A 23070-nucleotide genomic window follows, 5' to 3' on the forward strand; every position below is an offset into this window, starting at 1 on the left:
ATAACCTTGTGCATCCTGAAATGATCCAAATCATGTATCAACAGAAAACCAACAGTTCGACTCAAGAAACATCACCACTTAAGGTTCAAATATCTACTCTATGCATAAAAGTCAAGGATACTGAAGAAAGAAGAATCAGATGCAAAGGAATGTGTATAAGACAATGTCAATTCGGAAAGCATTATAATTTGCCATCATCTATACATTCATGATCTGATATGCTAAAGCACACAAGGCAAAATTAACATGTGCTAAGACTTTGCATCATCTCTACGATAAACGTCTGATATCACAAGTCCAAGAAGTCAAAGCTCACAGTTTGGGTCGTCTACAGTTCAATGTCCCACTATCACAAGGATCCAATAAGTCATCGTCAGGCTTCCACTCATATGTGAAATGTCTCTATCCCAAGGAGAATCAAAGCCATGAAGACTCAAGCAATTAGAATAAAAATAAGTCTTATGAAGAAGCAACCAGAATTCAAATGGTTTGGTTGAAGAAGCAACTAAAGCGAGTAACTAGAAACAAGCAACTAAAGCAACACACTATGCTTGTTAACGTGTGACTAGTTTAGCCTGATAAAGAAGCATAAATCTAAAGTTGAGGATCTGGTTATGCAATTCAATATCCTAAAGACCTCAAGTACTAAAGGAGCAATATTGAAGATGAAGAGAAGCCAGGCTGATCTAATTCAACGACAACACTATTGCCAATGATTGTCATTGCAAGAGCTCATATTGATCTTGATCATGAACCTCCAACATCTACTTAGCATAGTGATCAAGTCAATTCAAGAAAGGATTGAGAGCGACCAGATCCTACAAGCTCTATGCTATACAACTAGAAGCGAATTGTTCTTAATGTACATTTGCATACATCTCGGAAGTCTGTATAAACAACACTCTCAAATGTAATAGTTTAATATTAATGTGCCTGAAGAGGAACAACAAAAGAATACTTGTTTTTCCTGAAGGGGAAGAGACAAAGAATACTCAACAATGCCCGAAGAGGCAGTTTTAAAGAATACTCAACAATGCCTAGAAAGGAATTTGGAAAATAATACTCTATATGCTAGGAGATGCAGGGTGAAAAGAATACTTGTTGAGCCTAGAGAGGCTCGTACAAGAATACTCATTGAGCCTTGAGAGGCTTGTACATGAATATTCGTTGTGACTGAATAGACACGTACAATAATACTTGTAAGTACTTGATACTTGATAGTAGAAATTTGGTGATTGCCAAGGAATGGACGTAACCCACCGATATAACGTGAACTGGAATAAAAGATGTGTGTGCATTGTCTGTTACCTATCTCTTTACTTTATCGTCTGCGCAACATGTCTCTAGACGAAGCACTTAATTGAATATGATATCTTGAAACATCTAGCAGAATGTAGTCAATCGCGATTGAATTATATGGACACAATTCAACCCCCCTTGTTGTGTGCCTGTGGTATAACCTTCACTTTCCCTTTTTTCAAACTCTTTAATACTCTAAGTTTTTCCTTCCAAAATAAGTCTCTTAAGTTATAAAAGTGTTATCACTTGAATTAATTTCATTATGATAAGTTTGTCCATAAATCCTTAAGTATCCATTCTTTTCAAAGTCTAAGAGATTTTTCTAAAGAGCCCCTCCTCAAGGAAATTTTTCACAAGGCCAAAGTCTCGACTCTTCAACAACAATAGTATTGACTTCTCATTTGGATCATTGTAGGTATTGCATGAGCATGACATGTAGGCTAAATATAATGTTGATGCCTTGAATTATATCAACGTGGTTGTTTATGTGTAACTCTGCTTGTGCAGTGTATGTATGTGATGAATTGTTAAGAATAGTTGTGGTTGAAATATCGGAATGAACAATTTATGATATATATATATATATATACTTATTGTGTGGCCTATTTATTTTCATATAATTATTACATTACCCCTATGCTCCCACCATGAGGAGTTATCACTGGAAGTTGACCCTTGCACTCTCTTTTATATGGATGTTCTTGGGGCGTCATTCGCAGGCGGTGAAGTTCGTTTTAAGACGAGTTCCCATCATCGGTAATGGAAGATGCAGGCGAAGAGAAGAATCTGTTCGCAACGTTGATGTGTGCTTAAGCATAAGCTTTTTTGTAAATGGCTCGTGTGTCTTATTATTGGTAATTAAATATATTAGTAATTATGAGTTATATGCAATGCATGAGTCAAGAGCATGTTCTGGAAAAAGAAAAAGGAACGTTGATGTGTGCTTAAGCATAAGCTTTTTCAAACTCACGCATAGGATCGATGTAAGCGTGACAGGACTCTGCACAAGAGAATGTTGTTTTGGATAACTTAATGAAGAAGAAAGTCCAGAAATTGCTTGAGGATAGCACTATAGTCACTACAGGAGTTAGGACGAGCCATTTGCACACCCGCCTTATGGCGAGAGTGTGCAAAAAAGGTTATTTCCGCTCTTAAAGCACTGTTTAGGAGAAATTCAAAATCTTTAGAAAAATAAGAACCTCTCTTTATTTTTCCCATGACCAGTGTTTCGATATGGAACTCTGGACTGTACACACGATAGGTTTGGCTTCCCGGAAGTTCGTCGAAGCTAGGCTTTAACTTCTAGGGGACTTTAATTAAGACCCTTAATGAAACATTTTTCTATTCGAAGCTTTTAACGAAGTTTCCATCCGCGATGTTACAATTCTTTTAGCAATTGCGACATTTCTTCATAAGGAAGTTTCTTCATCCGACGTCAACTGCAAAAAGTAGTTTTCCGGCGTATTTTGGCCAATACTGCGTTTATATCGTTTTCTTCAATTCTGAGAACTTCATTTTGAGTTCTGGCATTCAGTCGCCAGATATTCACTTCTTATCGTTAGACGGAGGTACCAGAACGATCGATTTCGAAAAACCTCGAAGTTTACTTTTTCAGCATCTGCTATAAAAAGGCGGGAAATGAGAGAGGGCCTCGAGTTGTAGAGAGAGAGGGAGAAGATTTCTTCGTGAGTTCTTGTCCGATTGTCCCGATTTCAGTTTCTCTGGATCGACAGCGAGGTATTCTTGCTATTCCATACCTCTGTTTTCACTTTCTGTAGCTTTAAACCATGTCTTTCTGTGCTCAAAGTTTGGAGCATTTTCAAAACTATCTTTTTACTTCGATTTTTCTTTAGATCTACCTTCTACTACTACCCAACAACCTACATTCATCGCCGATGCGCGCCGATTTCGATCGAATTGTCGTAGATCTAAAAAACTGTAGAAATACCTATATTCACCAAAGTTCCGCTTTTTGAACCAAAAATTCACAACTTAATCTAGTGCCTTGATAATTAGTTGCTATAAACACCGATCTACAACCCTGTCACATTTGTTTTCAAAAATTTTAACTTTGAGTTTTGAGCTTACAGTTTCGACCCAAAAGCACCTAGTAGCATAGCAATTTCTAAAAAAATTTCAAGCATTTTTTTACCCTAGAAAATTCGGGCGAGCGCATCAAAACCTACATGTCTCGATTCAGTAGAGTTTCAGTGTAGTTAGAGGACGCCAGTCCGGATGTGTGTGTGGCGGCCTTCAAAAATGGGCTCAGATGCGGCTCATTTAACAAAGATTTAACTAGAAGGCCTGCCAAAGATATGATGGATTTGCGTGCACGGGTACAAGAGTTTATCTTGGTTGAACAGGATGAGCAAACTAAAAAAGATAGGGATGATTGGCGAGCTCAACCGGACATGTCATCAGAGAAAGGGCGTGCTCACAAAGACCAACGACCCGCTCAGACACCGCGCCAGCCGAGGCCAGCGCCCTATCCAGCAGTAAGACAGGGGCCACAAAGTAACACTTGGCATCGGAACAATCAACCCGCTTTGGTGAATCCGGCGGTCCAAGGAAGACATGCTCCCGCCCAGTGTCATCAAACCAAATTGAACGCCCCTCTCAGCACAATACTGCGAGCAGTAGGGCAAACTAATGTGGTCCAATACCCGAGGCCACCCAGACGACCTCATGCGAACATGGACACAACAAAGTGGTGTGAATTCCATAAAGACATGGGACACAATATTGATAATTGCTGGACTTTGCGCAAGGAGATTGAACGACTGATCAAAGCGGGGCATTTGTCCAATTTTGTCTCAGGAGAAAATACACAGCTAGAAGCAGTCAAAAACACGGGCGGTGATTTGTCAAAGGGTAAGGAGGTAGTTGAGGAGTTGGGAGTACCCGCCGGGTCTTGCTTATCAATCGCAGGGGGAATTGGCGGCGGGCGCATATCTAGCAAGGGAAAAAAAAGATATGTTGAGGCAGTAAACTCGGTTCACCACGCTTACGAGGGGGAATGTTGGCTGAATCATACTCCTATTACCTTCTCGCCAAAGGATTTTGATAATGTGATTCCGCATGATAATGATCCAATAGTGGTGACTCTGCGCGTAAATAACTATGTTACTAAGAAAGTTTTTCTAGACCAAGGCAGTTCTGCTGACATCATATATGGTGATGCATTTGAAAGATTGGGCTTAAAGGAGTCAAACTTAAAGCTATATATGGGATGTCTAGTAGGGTTCACAGGCGATCGGGCCAAGGTCCGAGGCTATGTGGAATTGGACACTGCTTTTGGTGAGGGTGAATATGTGAAGAAATTTCAAGTAAAGTATTTGGTTCTAGGGCGTGATACTTTGAATAAAATATGTGCAATAATATCAATCGCCCATTTGATAGTGAATTATCCAGCTTGCAATGGAAAGGTGGGGATTTTGAGGGTGGATCAAGAGGCCGCCCGAGCCTGTTATGCACAAAGTTTGGAACTTTATGGTAAGAAGGCAGCCAAGGAAGCGCATTGCGTCACGGAAATTTTTCCACATGAGAATTTTAATTTGGATCCTCGTGATGATTCGGAGGAGTCAAGACCTCAGCCGGCAGAAGAAACCAAATCTGTTCACTTATCTGGGCGTGCTTTGAAAATTGGAAGCACCTTGTCAAAGGAACAAGAGGACCGATTGATCCAACTACATAAAAACAATTTGGATTTATTCGCATGGACAATTAAGGATGTTCCAGGCATTGATCCCACCGTTATATCTCATCACTTGTCAATCCAGCAAGGGGCTAAACCTGTTGTACAAGCTCGTAGGCGGATGGGCGAGGAAAAGGACAAGGCAGTACAAATAGAAACTCAAAAGTTACTTGAAGGAAAATTCATTAGAGAAGTTCAATACCCAACATGGTTGGCAAATGTTGTTATGGTGCGAAAGGCTAATGGGAAATGGAGAATGTGTACAGATTACACAAGTCTAAACAAAGTTTGCCCAAAGGATTCTTATCCGCTCCCAAACGTGGACAAGTTAGTAGATGGGGCTTCGTGGAATGAAATGCTCAGTTTAATGGATGCATATTCAGGGTACAACCAAATTATGATGTATCGCCCTGATGAGGAGAAAACGGCGTTCATGACAAGCTAGGCGAACTATTGTTACAAAACAATGCCTTTTGGTTTGAAGAATGCAGGAGCGACCTACCAGCGCTTGATGGACAAGGTTTTTGCAAGTCAAGTGGGAAGAAATATGGAAGTATATGTGGATGACATGATTGTAAAACCGTCAAAGGGGGCGAGCATCACGAAGACTTGGCCGAGGCATTTGCACAGATCAGGAAATACAATATGAGATTGAATCCAGAAAAATGCTCCTTTGGAATTTTAGGTGGCAAGTTTTTAGGATTCATGGTCACTTCAAGGGGGATCGAGGTTAATCCTGACAAATGCAAAGCTATAGTAAACATGAAAAGCCCGTCCAATATTCGTGAAGTCCAGAGGTTAACAGGACGGTTGGCGGCCTTATCTCGCTTTTTGCCAAAAGCAGGTGACAGGGCAGCGCCATTTTTTGCGTGTTTAAAAAAGAATACAACTTTTCAGTGGACAGGGGCGTGCGAAGAGGCCTTCCATCAGCTTAAGGAGTTACTGGCTTCACCACCTATGCTAGCTAAGCCTACGCTTGGGACTCCTTTAATTCTTTACTTGGCGGTCACCGAGGCGGCGGTTAGCACAGTTTTGCTTCAAGAAGAAAACAAGCAGTATAAAATCATATACTTTGGTAGTCACACGCTGCAAGGGGCAGAAGTGCGTTATCAGAAAATAGAAAAGGCGGCTCTAGCAATACTAAAGACGGTCAGGCGACTTCGGCCATACTTTCAGAGTTTCCAAATACAGGTCAAGACTGACATTCCCTTGAGGCAAGTTTTGCAAAAGCCTGATTTATCAGGGCGACTAGTTAGTTGGTCGGTCGAGCTGTCGGAATATGACATTAGCTATGAACCGAGAGGACAAGTCACGATTCAGAGTCTGATTGACTTTGTAGCAGAGTTAACACCCACGGAGGGTGACAAAGAAAATGCAGAATGGGTACTTTCAGTGGATGGTTCGTCCAATGAATCAGGAAGTGGGGCAGGCGTGTCGATTGAAAGCCCGGATAAAATGCTGATTGAGCAATCACTCAAGTTTGGATTCAGGGCGAGCAATAATCAATCCGAATATGAAGCATTAATAGCTGGCTTGAGACTCGCCATTGAGTTGGGAGTGCAAAAACTATATATAAAGGGCGACTCTCAGTTGGTAGTGAAGCAAGTGCGCGGGGAATACCAAGTGAAGGATCCACAATTGTCCAAATACCTAGAGATTGTTCACAAGCTTATGCAGGCGATCGGACATGTAAGGATCGAGCACATACCAAGAAGTCAAAACGAGCGTGCAGATGCATTGGCTAAACTGGCTAGCACTGGGCGACTAGGAAACTACCAAACTGTAATACAAGAAATCTTGCCCCATCCAAGTACAGACATGGTGAAGTTCAAAGTGGTAAAGGCCATAGGAAATGGGGAACCATCTTGGATGGATCCAATCATCGAATTCTTAAGTCAGCAACCGCAAGATGAAAGCAAAAACACTAAAGAAAGAAGGCGAGAGGCTAGCTTTTACACCCTGGTGGGTGGACAGCTGTATAGGCGGGGAATAATGTCTCCAATGCTTAAATGCGTGGATACCGCCAAATCTCAAGAGATAATGGCTGAGGTTCATGAGGGAGTATGCTCAAGCCACATCGGGGGGCGATCTTTGGCCGTAAAAGTCCTTACGGCGGGATTCTATTGGCCAACCATCAAGAAAGATTGCCTTGAATATGTGAAGAAGTGTTCAAAGTGTCAGGTTTTCGCTGATATACACAGGGCACCACCAGAGCAACTCACAACAATGACCGCCCCGTGGCCCTTCGCCATGTGGGGAACGGACATTTTGGGACCCTTTCCAAAGGCAAAGGCTCAAATGAGGTTCATCGTGGTAGCAGTAGATTATTTTACCAAGTGGATAGAGGTCGAGGCACTCGCAACAATCACTGCTGCCAAGGTGCGAAACTTCTTGTGGAGGCGTGTTGTGTGCCGTTTTGGAGTCCCAATGGCATTAGTTATGGATAATGGCACTCAATTTACCAGTGCACTGACAAGGGACTTCTGCGCTGACCTTGGGATTGACATGCGACACCCTCAGACGAACGGCCAGGCTGAGGCGGCAAACAAGGTCATGTTAAACGGATTGAAGAAGAAGCTTGATGAGGCGAAAGGATGGTGGGCAGAGGAGTTGCCCGGTGTTTTGTGGGCGTACTGATGACCCGAGGTTTATTCTATGTTTATCGAGTCCTTTTTTGCTTCTTTATTCTTCTTTTTGAGTCCTTCATTTAGTGTTGAGTCAAGTTGGGTCCCTTTATAGTTCATAATTGCATTTGCATTAGTTTAGGCATTTTTAATTTATTTATTTGGTCTTTTTATTAGTTTTAGTTTGAGGTTAATTCTTATGTTCAGATTTGAGCTGAAATCTTGAGAGAATATGAGAGTTGATTGCATATTAGGAGTTTTATTTGATGAATTGAATAGATGATTTCTGAATTATTGTGATTAAATGAGTGGATCCATGAGTTACATTGGTGGAATGATGGTTTGTTAAGATTCCTTGAAGGTTTCAGGTGTTTTTGATGGCTAATGAAGTTGATTGAAGACCAAGTAATGAGCCATGATGATAGTTGAAGAAGGAGTTACAAAATTCGGAGAAGAATCTGATGAGCCACGCATGTGCGCCACCGGTGCCACGCACATGCGTGGCTGTTCTGTGAACGAAGGGGGGAATCTGGTGAAGACCACGCATGTGCGCCCCTCAGGCCACGCACATGCGTGGTGGTTCTGATGGAAAAAGCTGAAGGAACGTGGAAGCCACGCATGTGCGCCGTTTTGGCCACGCACATGCGTGGTAAGCAGACCTAGGAGCGTTTTTTGACAGATCATCCACGCATGTGCGTGGAAGAGGCCACGCACATGCGTGGCGGGCCGCTGGAAAGTCTATAAATTAGGATTTTGTGATTTCTTTTAGGTATCTTTGTATTTTCTGAGCAAAACTTAGAGTTCTAGTTTCTTGGAGCTTGTGGGAGGCTTCTTGGCACTCTTGATTCAGGTTTTTGCTCTCTTAATTTGCATTATGAATTTCATAGCCATGCTTGGCTAGTTTCCTTTGTACTTTGGGTGAAGTGAACCTTAGCTTTGATTATGTTTTGAACTTCTGAGTTTCTTATATGAATAAAGTTTCCTTTCTATGCATCTCTTCTCTGTATCAATATTCTCTTGAGTGCACACAAGTGTTTTGCTTTCTTCTTGCACAACGGAAGTTGGTGAGGATTAAGGGACTTGGGATTAGATTGATTTGTTTGCTATCACTTAGGAATAAGGGTAGAAACTTATTGTGTTGGCCTGAACTTATAAACTTCATTCTTCAATTGAATTGACTAGGCACTAAGGAATTAGGTTTGGCAAATGAAATTGAATGTTTTACTTGATTAAGGAATTAACAAGTAGAGGTAGAGGCTACATCACCATGGATAAGGATTCTAAACTTCATATAAGAACTTGATTTGAGAAACATAATTGGACTAAGTGGAGCTTTGCCCAGGGTACTTCTTTTCTGAATTATAATTCTAGCTTTTATTCACAAGTGTTTTTCACACAACCAAACTTCAAACATATATTGCTTTTCCTTTTACAATTCTAAACATTAAAAGTCTTTGAACAATTTGATAAACAACTATCTCTGTGGTTCGATATCTTTATATTACTTCGGGCAATCCGTGCACTTGCGGAATTGCTATCAAGTTTTTGGCGCCGTTGCCGGGGATAGTTGAGTTTTATCAAACATTCTTGGATTGTTTTTGTTTAGAATCTTTGTTACTTGCTTGCTTAAATCTCTGTTGAGTGAATAGGTGCTATTAACTGTTTGTTAGTTAATGCGAGGTTCAGTTGATCCTAAGTCATTACTATTTGATCCAGAGATTGACCGTACTTTCCATCGCAGACTTGCACAACAGAGGAGACGCACTCAGGCTATTAACATGGCCGCTGAAGAAACACCAGCTCAGATGGAAGCAAGGCTTCGTGCTGAGATCACTGCTCAAGTTGCTGCCCAGACTGAAAGAGATAGGCAACTTCGAGAAGAGCAGGAGGCTCAAAGGTCCTTGAGGGACATCACTGCACCTCGTGTGGACTACAACTTTGAGGGGAGCATTGTTGTACCTCAAGATGCTCCTCCAGACTTCCAAATCCCACCACACTTCATCACTTTGGTCAGTCAACACCAGTTTGGTGGGAGTGCAAATGAAGATGTTCATGGACACTTGGAGCGCTTTACCAGACATTGCTCCACACTGAGAAGGAATGTCAACCTGGACACCATCAGGTTAATGTTGTTTCCTTTTTCTCTCAGGGATGTTGCTGAAGAATGGTTGAGAACACAACCATTGAGGAGTATTACTTCTTGGGATGATTTAGCTGAGAAATTCACAACTAAGTTCTTCCCCTACAACCGCATAAGGAAGTTGAAGCAAGAGATCAATTCCTTCATCCAGCTGGACTCTGAGAATCTCTATGAGACATGGGAGAGGTTCAAAAGACTCTTGATGAAATGCCCAGGCCACAACATCTCCACTGCTGACCAAGTGGAGAAATTCTATGCAGCTCTCAATGACTACACCAGAGACAAGTTGGACACAGCTGCAAGCGGAGCCTTTGATGCTCTACCAACCCAACCAGCACTTGACATCATAAACAATTTGGCTGCTAGAGCTGCACATTCAAACAATGATAGGCAGAACCAGAAGGGAGTTTATGAGGTTGAGACTCTTGATGCAGTTCTTGCATCCAACAAAAAGCTTGCACAAAAGGTGGATGCCATGGTGAAGAGGCTCGAATTTGGGCAAAGAAATGCTGAGGATGCTGAATTTGATGAAGAGGTTAAGGCCATGGGGAATTATCAAAATGATCCCTACTCCAACACTTATAATCCAGGTTGGAGAAATCATCCTAACTTCTCCTGGAGGGACCAAAACAACTCAGGAGAAGCTAGTGGTTCAAAGCAATTTCCAAATCAGAGGCAATACCAGCTGAATCAAAGGCCTCCACCACCTCAAAATCAGGGGAATGGTAAGAAGAGTTTGGAGGAGATTGTCGCTGATTTGGCCCTTACTAATCAGAGTTTCATGAATGAGACCAGGGGTTTCATGAATGAAACTAGAACCAGCTTCAAGAATCATGAGTCCTCCATAAAAAATTTGGAGACTCAAGTTGGCCAAATTGCCAAGGCCATTGCTGAAAGGTTCCCAGGTACGTTTCCTAGTGACACTCTTATTAATCCTAAAGACTCTAAATCTGAAAATTGTTCTGCTGTCACTCTTAGGAGTGGCAAAACTTTGAATGAAATTGAGGAGTTAGTTGAAAAGCAGAGTGTTGAACTTGAGAAAGTGGTTGAGAAAGAAAAAGAGGGAACAAAAAGTGAGGAAGTTGTAAAAAACAAAGAGAGTAAGGATTCTTTTCCTGAGAAAATAACTTGCAAGATACCATTTCCTAAGGCTTTAGTGAAGAAAAATCTGGAAAAACAATTTTCAAAGTTCTTAGAAATTTTTAAAAAGTTGCAAATCAATATTCCTTTTTCTGAAGCCTTAGAGCAAATGCCAACCTATGCAAAGTTCATGAAGGATATTGTATCTGGGAGGAAGAGATTGAGTGAGGTGAATGAAACAATTATGATGACAGAGGAGTGTAGTGCAATTGTCCAGAGAAAACTCCCCCAAAAGTTGAAAGATCCTGGGAGTTTTACCATTCCTGTTGACATTGAAGGTTTGCCTGGGGCTAAGGCCTTATGTGACTTGGGGGCTAGCATCAATCTGATGCCGCTCTCCATGTTTAAAAAGTTGAATATGGGTGAGGCCACTCCTACCTTGATGTCTTTGCAATTGGCGGACAGGTCCATTAAGCACCCATATGGGATTGCTGAAGATGTTTTGGTAAGGGTGGACAAATTTATCTTTCCTGTTGATTTTGTGATTCTGGACATTGAAGAGGACTCTAGAGTTCCTCTAATTTTGGGGAGACCTTTCTTGGCAACCGGTAATGCAAAAATCAATGTTGCCAAGGGTCTTTTGTCCTTGAAAGTTGGTGATGAAAAGGTAAAGTTTTCTGTTTTTAGAACATTGAAGCATCCTAACTGTGAGGATGTGTTTAGCTATGAAGTGATTGATGAATTTGTTTGTGAAGAGTTTCAGGAAAGGCGGCCTCAGAAGTAAAAAAGGACAACTATGAGATGAATCCAACTCTCATAAAGCTTGTAGGCGAGCACCAATATGGAGGTTCAGCCACAGAGAATTTTCATGCTCATATGGTGCGGTTTCATCAGTTCAGTAGCACGGTAAGGATAAAAGATGTGTCTGATGATGCCTTTAGGCTGAGGTTGTTCCCATACTCCTTGAAGGATGAAGCTAAGATTTGGTTTCAATCTCAACCTCAAGGAAGTATTGTTACTTGGGAAGACCTTGTGGAAAAGTTTGGTGCAAAATTCCTACCTTGCTCATGCAAAAGTTTGAGAAAGTGTGATTCTAATCCTTCTTAGCTGAAAAGGAGGAAAGTCTATCAAAGACTTTAAAATTGAGCTTCTTGGGAGACAACCCAAGTCCAGGTTTGCTTTCCTTGAATTTGAGTTTGCTTTAGTTTTGTGTTCCTCTATAAAAAAAAAAAAAATAAACATTTTCTTTTTAGGTAGTTAGTGCATCGAGTCTTTTGCATGTTTTGCTTTTTACCTTCGAGTCAATATGAATATCCTTGGGTTTCTTGCTGCTATGCTGAACTTGCTTAAGTTTTTTCACCCTAGAATTAGCTGCTTCTTATTGAAAGTTGTTGATACTTCCATGTTTTTATCTTGTGGTCTTTGAACATGCTATCGTGATTGGAAGGTGAGGTAGCTTGATCTTACTTGCTTGAGTTCATAAGAAAGGGTGTTTCACTTCAACACCCTATTGTTTTTGTGGAGTGCTGAGTGTTTCAAAGTTTATTCCTAACATGCTTGCACATACTTAGCTCTGTTTTGAAATACATGTTGGTTTTTGCTTAGTGCTTGAATCTTTGAAGAGACTTGGTAGGAAATTCTTTCTGGCCTCAGAACTTTGCTGAAATTGCATTTTTTTTCCCTAGTTGCCCAAGTTGAGCCTTAAAACTGAATAATTTTCCTTGGCCCCCAAACTATGGTGAATTGTGTTGTTGGTGAGTGTCTTATGGTTTTGTTTGAGCAGGTAAAATTATAAAAGGACTTCCTTCCTAACAAAGAAAAAAGGAAAAAAAAAAAAGCTAGCTGAATTGTCGAAAGAAGGGCAAGTGCCTTGACAATTGAAAAACAAAAGAAAAAGAAAATAAAATAAAAAGAAGGAAGGAGTCCCAAAGTCTTAGCATTCTGCTCAGGTTGTATTGAATAAAGAAGTCACTCACCCCAAAATGTCTTGAGAGCCTCTTGTGTTATCCCTCTTCTTGGTTTCCTTACCTTTACCCTAGCCAAAGTTACAACCATTTTCAGTCTCTATCTGATTCTTGCTACTTAGCAACTAACTTTGATTTGATTGATTACCAGGGCTGAAGTTTTGTGCTTGTACGTTAGAGCACCAAAATGTGAGGAAAGTGTTTGATATGTGAGGAAGTTGATGAGCTCTTGCTTGGAAGTCTTGCTTACTCTTGCTGACTTTTCATCTTTAGTTGTGTGCGTTTGACCTTTCTCTTGTTGTGTGAAGTATCTTGTTTTCAAAAGCTTAAGCAGCTGAAGAAGGGGTGATTTATTCTGTGCTTGAGGACAAGCTACCTTGAGTTTACGCTTGAGGACAAGCTGCCGTTGAGTATAGTGGTGTGATGACCCGAGATTTATTCTATGTTTATCGAGTCCTTTTTTGCTTCTTTATTCTTCTTTTTGAGTCCTTCATTTAGTGTTGAGTCAAGTTGGGTCCCTTTATAGTTCATAATTGCATTTGCATTAGTTTAGGCATTTTTAATTTATTTATTTGGTCTTTTTATTAGTTTTAGTTTGAGGTTAATTCTTATGTTCAGATTTGAGCTGAAATCTTGAGAGAATATGAGAGTTGATTGCATATTAGGAGTTTTATTTGATGAATTGAATAGATGATTTCTGAATTATTGTGATTAAATGAGTGGATCCATGAGTTACATTGGTGGAATGATGGTTTGTTAAGATTCCTTGAAGGTTTCAGGTGTTTTTGATGGCTAATGAAGTTGATTGAAGACCAAGTAATGAGCCATGATGATAGTTGAAGAAGGAGTTACAAAATTCGGAGAAGAATCTGATGAGCCACGCATGTGCGCCACCGGTGCCACGCACATGCGTGGCTGTTCTGTGAACGAAGGGGGGAATCTGGTGAAGACCACGCATGTGCGCCCCTCAGGCCACGCACATGCGTGGTGGTTCTGATGGAAAAAGCTGAAGGAACGTGGAAGCCACGCATGTGCGCCGTTTTGGCCACGCACATGCGTGGTAAGCAGACCTAGGAGCGTTTTTTGACAGATCATCCACGCATGTGCGTGGAAGAGGCCACGCACATGCGTGGCGGGCCGCTGGAAAGTCTATAAATTAGGATTTTGTGATTTCTTTTAGGTATCTTTGTATTTTCTGAGCAAAACTTAGAGTTCTAGTTTCTTGGAGCTTGTGGGAGGCTTCTTGGCACTCTTGATTCAGGTTTTTGCTCTCTTAATTTGCATTATGAATTTCATAGCCATGCTTGGCTAGTTTCCTTTGTACTTTGGGTGAAGTGAACCTTAGCTTTGATTATGTTTTGAACTTCTGAGTTTCTTATATGAATAAAGTTTCCTTTCTATGCATCTCTTCTCTGTATCAATATTCTCTTGAGTGCACACAAGTGTTTTGCTTTCTTCTTGCACAACGGAAGTTGGTGAGGATTAAGGGACTTGGGATTAGATTGATTTGTTTGCTATCACTTAGGAATAAGGGTAGAAACTTATTGTGTTGGCCTGAACTTATAAACTTCATTCTTCAATTGAATTGACTAGGCACTAAGGAATTAGGTTTGGCAAATGAAATTGAATGTTTTACTTGATTAAGGAATTAACAAGTAGAGGTAGAGGCTACATCACCATGGATAAGGATTCTAAACTTCATATAAGAACTTGATTTGAGAAACATAATTGGACTAAGTGGAGCTTTGCCCAGGGTACTTCTTTTCTGAATTATAATTCTAGCTTTTATTCACAAGTGTTTTTCACACAACCAAACTTCAAACATATATTGCTTTTCCTTTTACAATTCTAAACATTAAAAGTCTTTGAACAATTTGATAAACAACTATCTCTGTGGTTCGATATCTTTATATTACTTCGGGCAATCCGTGCACTTGCGGAATTGCTATCACGTACAATACCACGGTCCAAACCAGCACTGGAGAAACGCCGTATAGGCTAACTTATGGTTCAGACGCCATGTTACCCGTGGAGGTAGAAAATCAAAGCTGGAGGGTTGCAAACAGGAATGAAGAAGAAAACGATGATAACTTAATCGCAAACTTGATCATGCTTCCAGAATTGCAAAGGGAGGCACACTTGCATAATGAAGCTGGAAAGATAAGGGTCGCCCGAAAATATGCAACTAAGGTCGTCCCTCGAAAAATGAAGGCGGGAGACTTGGTGTTGCGTGAAAGGACGCTGACTTCAGGAAAGAACAAATTGACACCCAATTGGGAAGGCCCTTTTAGGGTTGAAGCTGAAGTGGGCGCGAGGGCGTACAAGCTGGAACATTTGGATGGCGGGGCAGTGCGCCGCACGTGGAACGCCTCTAGTTTGAGGCAATACTATAGTTAAGAAGAAGAAAGTCGCACTCTTTTTTCCTTGAAAAAGGTTTTTAATGAGGCGACCAATGAAAAGAAGGGGGGAAACTCTCATGTACGGGTCTATAAACCCTAATTTTTATTAACATAAATGAAAAATGTTTTACAGTTTGATATTTGTCACAACTGACAAGATCTAACTTATAAACTTTGTTCAACGAATTTCCTATGGCGATGATCTAACATGACAAAAAACTTTCGCAATCAGAAAGTGTCATCACTGAGCAAGCATACCCTTGGCAATTCTAGTGGCCACTAGAAACCAAGCCCCGTCCGTTAAATGACTAAGGCCAGTAAAATGTGCCTAAGCCTTGGTTATCATACCAAGCACAAAAAACCTCGCCAAATGTCGAGTAAAGTCTCAGCAAACGCTATAACGAAATTAAAATGACTACGAGCAAAACATGATTGAAAATCAAAAGGGAACAAGCGCCCAAATGTCATACGTCATTACAAAACAAAGGGAGGGGCCCAAAATCCAAATGAAAGCAACAAAAAGTAAAGTTACAAACATGGAAAATATTTTTTATCCTATGCTTGATTATCTGCGCCGGCAGCTGGGACAGTCTTTTCCACGCCCTCGCCCTGAGTTGTTTCGCTCGCAACAGCTTTCTCCACATCCTCGCCCTCATCCTCATCGTCAGACTCTTGCATAAAAGGAAGGCTGCTCACTTCAGGATCAGGATCGCCTATAACCTTTCCATCCACGATTTTCTTCATGAAACCAAACATAGAAAAATCGAGTTTTGGATAAAGAATCCTCAGTTGATCTTTGGCGCCGAGATGACCCAAAACATATTGGCGAGAACTCTTCACTAAAAGTGTCTCGTTAGTTTTTTGCAGCTCGGCCTTCAGCTTATTAATTTCTTCTTCAGCAGTGCTAAGTTTGGTTTCAAGGATTCCCTTTGCAGCCCTCTCCTTGGCAAGATCCTCAGTCGCCCCCTGAAGCTGACGGCGGACGCTGGCCAAAGCGTCTTCAGTTTGCTTCTTAGCAGTATCAGCGCGCTTGGCGGCGGTCTCCGACTCAGTCTTCAACTGCGCATAGGTCACCTTAGCATCCTCAAATTTTTGCTGGGCGCGGACCTTATCAGATTCAATATTCTTCAAATGAGGAAGGAGACCGGCGGCACAGCTGGCAGCGGCGAGCGCTTGGTTCACTGCGAGAGTCACAGCAGCCCGAACGCCCTTGGAGGCCACGTCATGCGGAATTTGAGTGTTGAAATTCCTTTCTATGAAGTTCAGGCCATTAAATTGGGGATCAAAGACGCTATGAAGAGCGCCAGTATCGCTCCCAGGTACCGCGTCCCGAGATGATTGAGGGGGCGGGCTGGCGGCAGCTATCAGGTTGGCAAAAGCGCCAGGAGTGTGAGTCGGGGGCGGGGGAATGTGGCTGGAAGACTTTCGGTCTTTTGAAGTTTTGGATAAAGCATCATTCAACGTTGTTTGCTTGGGGTCACTCTTGGAGGAACCGCCAGGTTTTTGGCGTTTGGGGTCACGCTCATCAACCAAGGGAGACTTATTCTTCCTGTCACCCCTCGAATCTTTCTTCTCGTTCTTCCTTTGCCCCTTAGCAGCATCGACCTGACTGGCGATCAAGGCTTGCATACTGTCAGTAACGCCGCCTTTGGTCTTGCCCATTTCAGCTGCAAACAAAAAAAAAAAAAGAGAGCACGAGTTATTAACGGGCGATCAAGGAAAGCTCATTACAAGGCATACACAATGAATCCACTTACAAAAAAATTGCGGAAGTTTCTCATCTTTGGCGGCCTGAAGGAGGTCGGAACAGGAAATTTGAGGGAGGGTAAGGATGTAAAAGGCGACCTGTTTCTCTTCCTTGGTCAGCGCCTCAAGCACGACGGTGATATCCTGCCGAGGGTTCACGGTCCAGTGTAGAGGAAACAAGGGGCGGTCCTTTTGGTCAAGTATGAGGTTTGGAATGTCGGGCGAATAAACGATCTTAAAAAACTTTTTTTTGCCAATGTTTGAAGTTGCTCTTCAAGGGTTTGAAAATGGCCATGTTAGGGCGGGCCGATAAAGGAACAAAAGACACGCAAGAAGGTTTGGCGATGCTAGTCTTATAGAAAAAGAAAAATAAAGGGTAAGTGGGGACAAAGTTTAGCTGCTCACACAACAACTCAAAGCAACGGATGAAGCCCCAGGCGTTCGGTAGAAGCTGGCATGGGGAGACATTTAGGAAAGTAAGCACATCACAGATGAAGTTGGAAAAAGGAAGCTTCATGAAAAGCTCGGTAAAAATATATCCATGAAGATAGAACCAGGCGGGCTCTCCGTTGGCTCCAGAAGGTTTAAGGGTTACGACGTCACTGTCATCGCAAGAGGCGACGTTCAGGGATAGGTCATCATTATGGCCGGTTTCGGGGTTCACTCTGGTAAAACCCCGAGCGTTAAGGCCGTTGTTGTTCAGTGCTTGAACACTGTTCCAAACGGAACGGCAGAGGCACTTGTCATCAATACACTTGTCGCTAGTACGCCAACTTTCAGAAGTCGAGGGGTTATCGGTCGAAAGGTGAGAGGTTATAGAGGCCGTTCTTTCTTAGGCGGGATCCGAGGAGGAGGGCGAGTTGTGGGACTCAGAGTCAGAGTCAACCATAATAATCTTTTGGTTAATAGTGATTTTGTCATCGTCAGAAACAAGATCACGAGAAAGAGAACAAGATGGGTCTTTGGCAGACATTCCGGGAAAGCTTCAGGAAAGGGAGATGAACAGAAAAACAACAAGAAAAGTAAAGAGAAAAGAGAGGAACTGACTGAAGATAAGTGAAGTAATGGGAATGCAGCGAGCAATGGTGGTCGGAACACTGAAAGGTCCACCGGAGTAGCAAGCGGCCGTTGAGAGCAGAGAACTTCAAACAAAAGCAAGGGTTGAAAGTAAGGAACAGTAAAAGAGAACGAAAAATGAAGATTTGGGGTTTTTATAGGGAAGTCAAGTAAGGAGAGAGAAGGAAAGTGGAAAAGACGTGACCATTTTTGAACGTTTTCACAAATCGAGGCAATCCCTCGAATCCCGCGTGAAAAGACTGCGGCAGTTGAATGCTAATGATGGCAATTTTTCGGTAACGGTGCAACGTTAGAAGAAACGGCACGAGTCAAACAGTTTGGGCGACCTGGCGTGAAATTTCATAAGACAAGCAGACTCCAAAAGAAGTGGTCCCTTGTCTTGTGGGCTTGTGGGCTAGGTCAGATAAGGCGGTCCTACCGCGTGAAGGGCGACAAGAGCATTTCTACTTTGACTAAGACATTTCAGTTCTAGAAAAGATGGAACTTCATGTCTTGTGGGCTTATGGGCCGGGCAGGTCATCATAAGTCCACTGACCCGCCCGGTAAGGCCAACACCAAGGTGATTAGGACGTAGACCCCAGCTTGAGGATGTGGGCCCGAGTTGTTTTGTCTTGTTATATTGTACACATGCATTTGTCTTATTCAACATAGGGATTTGGGCCCAGTATGTAAGGCCCAAATCCATGAACATTCTAGATAAGGATCATTCCTACTATAAAAAGGGTGTCCTCACCTTGTACTAGGGATCTTTTGACCATTTTTATGAGATTATTTCCTTATTTACATATTGCTTACCTCTTTTAGCTCTGCTAGGGTTTATCAAGGGTACTTTATTACCATTGTTATACCTTAGACATGAACAATTACCTAGGAATTAAATTAGATCGAAGAAAAAGCACTGAAACGCTAAATTTGGGTAGTAGCCGAGACTTGCATGTATTAGGATAGTGAGGAAACTCCAATCTGGGCAAGTTTGACCTTAATCTTACTTCAGCCCTTTAAGTCTCCGAAATTTTGGCTTTGGTTTCGTGTCATTCTGAGTTCTGTAGCTCGAGTTATGCGCGTTTTAGTGAGCAAAGGTAAATATTAGAATTTTCTAGTTTGGTTTCACGTGTCAAACTCACCCATTCAGGAAAACTCTTCCATTCGTGCTTGAATGTCGTACTCTGAAGCTTCTTAAGCTTTGTCTAACGTTAGTTAGTACCGTTTGAATTGTATCAACTTGTTTAGATTGATTATCGCTATGTTTGCTCAAAGGTTCGTTTGTGGAAACTTTGGGATTAACTGAGCAAGCTAGTGAGGAGAACCTGAACTGTGAAGCTGGAAGAACTCGAGGTGAGGGCAACTTACTTGCTAGCTAATGTTTAATAGGCGTCGATAAATTCGACTTGTTTTATTGGTTTGCTTATGAGTATTGCATTGAACTCAGAAAATGTTTATCTGAGGCTTCGACCGTGTGAACTTATTGAGACGTACGTCTCCGTTTTCTGAGAGGCTTCAGCCGTTTACTGGTTTCTGTCTTATCGCTTTCTAGTGGATGTGACTTGGTTATGTTTTACCGCACTGCATTAATGTTTCATCGCTCAATAGAGCTCGATATATTTGTGTTCATGATTAAATTGTGCTAACTGAATTATGTATGTTTACGCTATCGCGGAGTGTGGGAAATATTGGGTTACGTCATGGTAATGACACTTCTAAAAGTATTTTGGGCAGGCCTGACCTGAGGTCTGAGCCATTGCCTTGTTTAGGGATCGAGACCTTCTCGGGAAATTACTTGGGAGTTATTGGGGTCTTTTGATCTATAGATGTTTCGAAACAAAAGAAAATAAGGCTTGATTTTGATATATGAAATTCATAATACATTAACTAAAGATGGAACACTTTCAAATTATAAGGATAATCTCTTTGGAAAAGACTTAGGGTCTGAAAATGAGTTTGGAAAATGAGAAGTGTCGACAATCCGAGTAGTAGGAAAATTTGAGTGCGATTAACACTCTTCTTCTGTTGAAGCCCTGGACAAGAACCACCGTATACCATAGGGCATAGGGTACTGTAGAGCCAATATACTCTAATCCTTTTGCTGATAAAGCCAGTCCTGGTCAATAACCACTGTATACCTTAGGGTACAATAGAGCCATTATACTCTAACACATTTGCTGATTAAGCAAGCTTTTGGTCTATGACCACAGTATACCTTCCGGCACAGTATACATTCGGGTACAGTATACCTTCGGGTACAGTAGAGACTTTGTATTACGCTAGACACGCGTATTCTGGTGAGGACGATCGTTGTTTGGCTAACCATATTGCACTCATGCATTCATTCACAAAAGGTGTCTCGGGTACCTCAGGCATACGATGGGGGATGTGATCGACCGAACGGTTAGGATCGACCTATTGATGTCGGGCACAACGGAGGAAAAAGTTGACCCTCAGGGTCATGACTAATTCGGCTATGTCAAGGTTGTAAGCGACACCCGGGGGATGTGATCGACACAAGGCAGTGTTAGGATCGACTCGATGGTGCCCAGCCTACTCCTTCTCATAGAACATTCTAAATTGAAGTTGCATGACATATCATGCACTCTAACTATATTTGTTGAAATGTTGATGATTGAATTGTTATTAGAGATTCGATAAAATGCTATGTATATACCTTAGGGTAGGTAACAGAGAACCTATATAAGTATATACCCCATATTCATCACATGTTCCTTGTAGTATCTATTATATTTTGTGAGTTGACTCTCGCGCCTTGGCTTTGTGTGTATGTTTGTGTTTGGGCGGTCGGCCTGCTACCAGACCTCCAACAGCTGATTCGAGATGATTCGTCACTCAGGGAGGACCCTGAGCGAAATGACTACTATTGAGCTTTCGAAGAGGACCCGGACTTCATGCGCAATCAGAAGAGGGTCGATGTTAGTGGTATAGGGTATGGTGGCTAAAGTACAAGTATTTTGGGTGTTGTTGTTTTGGCTCTGATTCGTTATTGTATTTTGGGGTAAGGTAGGTCCCCGACACATTACTTTTTGGTGTGGTTCTCTGTCATGGGGATCACAGGGAGTAGTCGGACGTAGGAAGTCTGGAGGAGGCCATTTTTGGGCTGACTCTCCCACTCTTGAGGACATGTATTTATAACTCTGTCACTCTGATCTCTGGATCTGTACGTATTGCCTTCGGGCTTACTTTCTGTCTCTTTCTGCTACTTATGGTTACAGCGGGGCTATATATCTATATTGTACGTTAGTTATGTTGTGCAATCTTGGGTTGATTATTTAGTTGAAAAGTCTTTTACTTCAAAAGAAAACAAAAAAATTACCTGCATTTTCCGTTTTCTTTTATTTTTGAGTTACTAAGTGACACCCGAAAATCGGGATGTTACACATCACCACCACCACCACCACCTGCTCCGGCCACCGTCACCTTCTTGCTCCATATCTGGCTGATTTCTTTCTCCCTTCTCTGATGAGTGCTGTTCCGGCCAAGAAAGGATTACAATGAGAAAATCTAGAGAGAGAGAGCGTGTAACCGCTTAGAGAGAGAGAGTGTGTAACCAAATCTTGAGTTTGTTATTCATGAAATGAGCTAAGAGTCTCTTACAATTGGTAACCGCCCCATATTTATAGGCTAGGGGTTGGTGTCTAATTGTCCTTAGTGAGCCGTTTTGGCCTCTCGGGCTTGCACGTCGCCTTGGGGTGAGCATCCCTAGGCGAGGTTTAAGTGCCTCTGAATCTTCCTTCTTCCCCTCTCTTTTGTGCTTCCACAAGTTAGGTTTATGGCATGAGCAAGTTTGGGCCAGGGGTCCACTTCCCATTCCGATGAGCCCACCACCACCCGAAGTCTCCACCTTTCCCTTCCTCGTCGGATCTGTCACCTTCGATAGGAAAAAAGGCTCAATCTATTAAGCTTTGTTTTGAAAAAGAGAAAGCTTGAATCTTGTTCATTGTTGTGGAAGGTTGGGAAAAAAGTTCAGTCCTTTTCATTATTGAAGCTGTTTTGAACAAAAAAAAAAACTTGAATTGTGTTTAATGTTGATGGAAGGTTTGGGTTCAATTTTTTTCATGATTGATGCTTTATTTTGAAGAAAAAAAAAGCTTGAATCTAGTTATGGAATTTGGTTGCTGCATGTTGAAGAGGTTTTTTTTTGGATAAGCAATTGATTAAATAGATAAAAACATAGTCAAGAAAAAACAGGGAAAACAAATTGAAAAAAAAGGAAGGGGAAAGAAGATACAACACAAACAACAAGCAACATGGGAGAAGACTGTGATTTTGGGAGAGAAAGAATTAAGGTATTTTGGGCATTTCAGTGATTTTTTTTTTGCTTTAAATCATATCCATTGAAATTTTAAATATTATATCCAACGGTATTCATTTAACTGTACCACGGTGGTCCAATTTCCAACTATCCCACCGTAGGTAAAACCTGAAAAAAATCCCACAGTAGGCGCATCCTTGTGTTATCTAAAACTCGAACATACCCTTACTTGAACACTTTTCTGCCCTTTTTCAAGTTCTAACACCGACTCATTCTCATTTCTCGTACCTTCACAAATATACATTTACACTTAATCGTTCTCTCATTAACCTTTATTCTACTAAGGCTCTTAGGCTAAGGCTTGAGGGTCCTTGATAAGGCTTGCTAAAAGTTAAATTAAATAGATCTAACATCAAGTATCAGACCAAAGTGAGTGAGACGTTCATGCTTTTTATACTTTACTCTTCTCCTTTATTTTGTTCTGCTCATGTTGTTAATGGTTTTCCATGTTCCAGCAAATATCTTTTTTTCCTTTTATTGCTGTTTCTAAACTTTCTATTAGTATTTGGGATAGCACCCCTTGTGCAGTTGTGCTAGTTTGAATACAAAGATTATCTTATAAAAAAAAATCAATAAATACGTGTTAGAAAAGAAAGTGTTTTTTGTTTATACATCGGAAAAAGAAATAAAGTGTTATTAATTAGTACTTGCCCACTTTTTTATTATTTAATTTAAGCATTTTTAATTCCCAATTTTTATTTACTGGTCCAATGAGATAGACAAAAA

At 41.5% G+C, this 23070-nt stretch overlaps 1 protein-coding gene across 1 annotated transcript; it reads left to right on the top strand.

Annotated features, from left to right (window-relative positions):
* The first annotated feature begins 9290 nt into the window (after nt 1-9290).
* LOC130712616 (uncharacterized) lies at nt 9291-11621 on the top strand. Its single transcript, XM_057562441.1, has 2 exons — nt 9291-10857; nt 10996-11621. Exons 1-2 carry the CDS (start codon nt 9291-9293, stop codon nt 11619-11621), a joined length of 2193 nt encoding a protein of 730 aa, XP_057418424.1.
* Nucleotides 11622-23070: the final 11449 nt, after the last annotated feature.

This window comes from Lotus japonicus, chromosome 4, assembly GCF_012489685.1.
Source record: "Lotus japonicus ecotype B-129 chromosome 4, LjGifu_v1.2".
Taxonomy (NCBI): Eukaryota; Viridiplantae; Streptophyta; class Magnoliopsida; order Fabales; family Fabaceae; genus Lotus; species Lotus japonicus.

Coding starts and splice junctions, on each gene's coding strand:
- LOC130712616 (XM_057562441.1), top strand. CDS start 9,291: ATGCGAGGTTCAGTTGATCCTAAGTCATTACTATTTGATCCAGAGATT. Junction 10,858..10,995: donor AGTTGTAAAAAACAAAGAGA/GTAAGGATTCTT, acceptor CTTTTTCTGAAG/CCTTAGAGCAAATGCCAACC.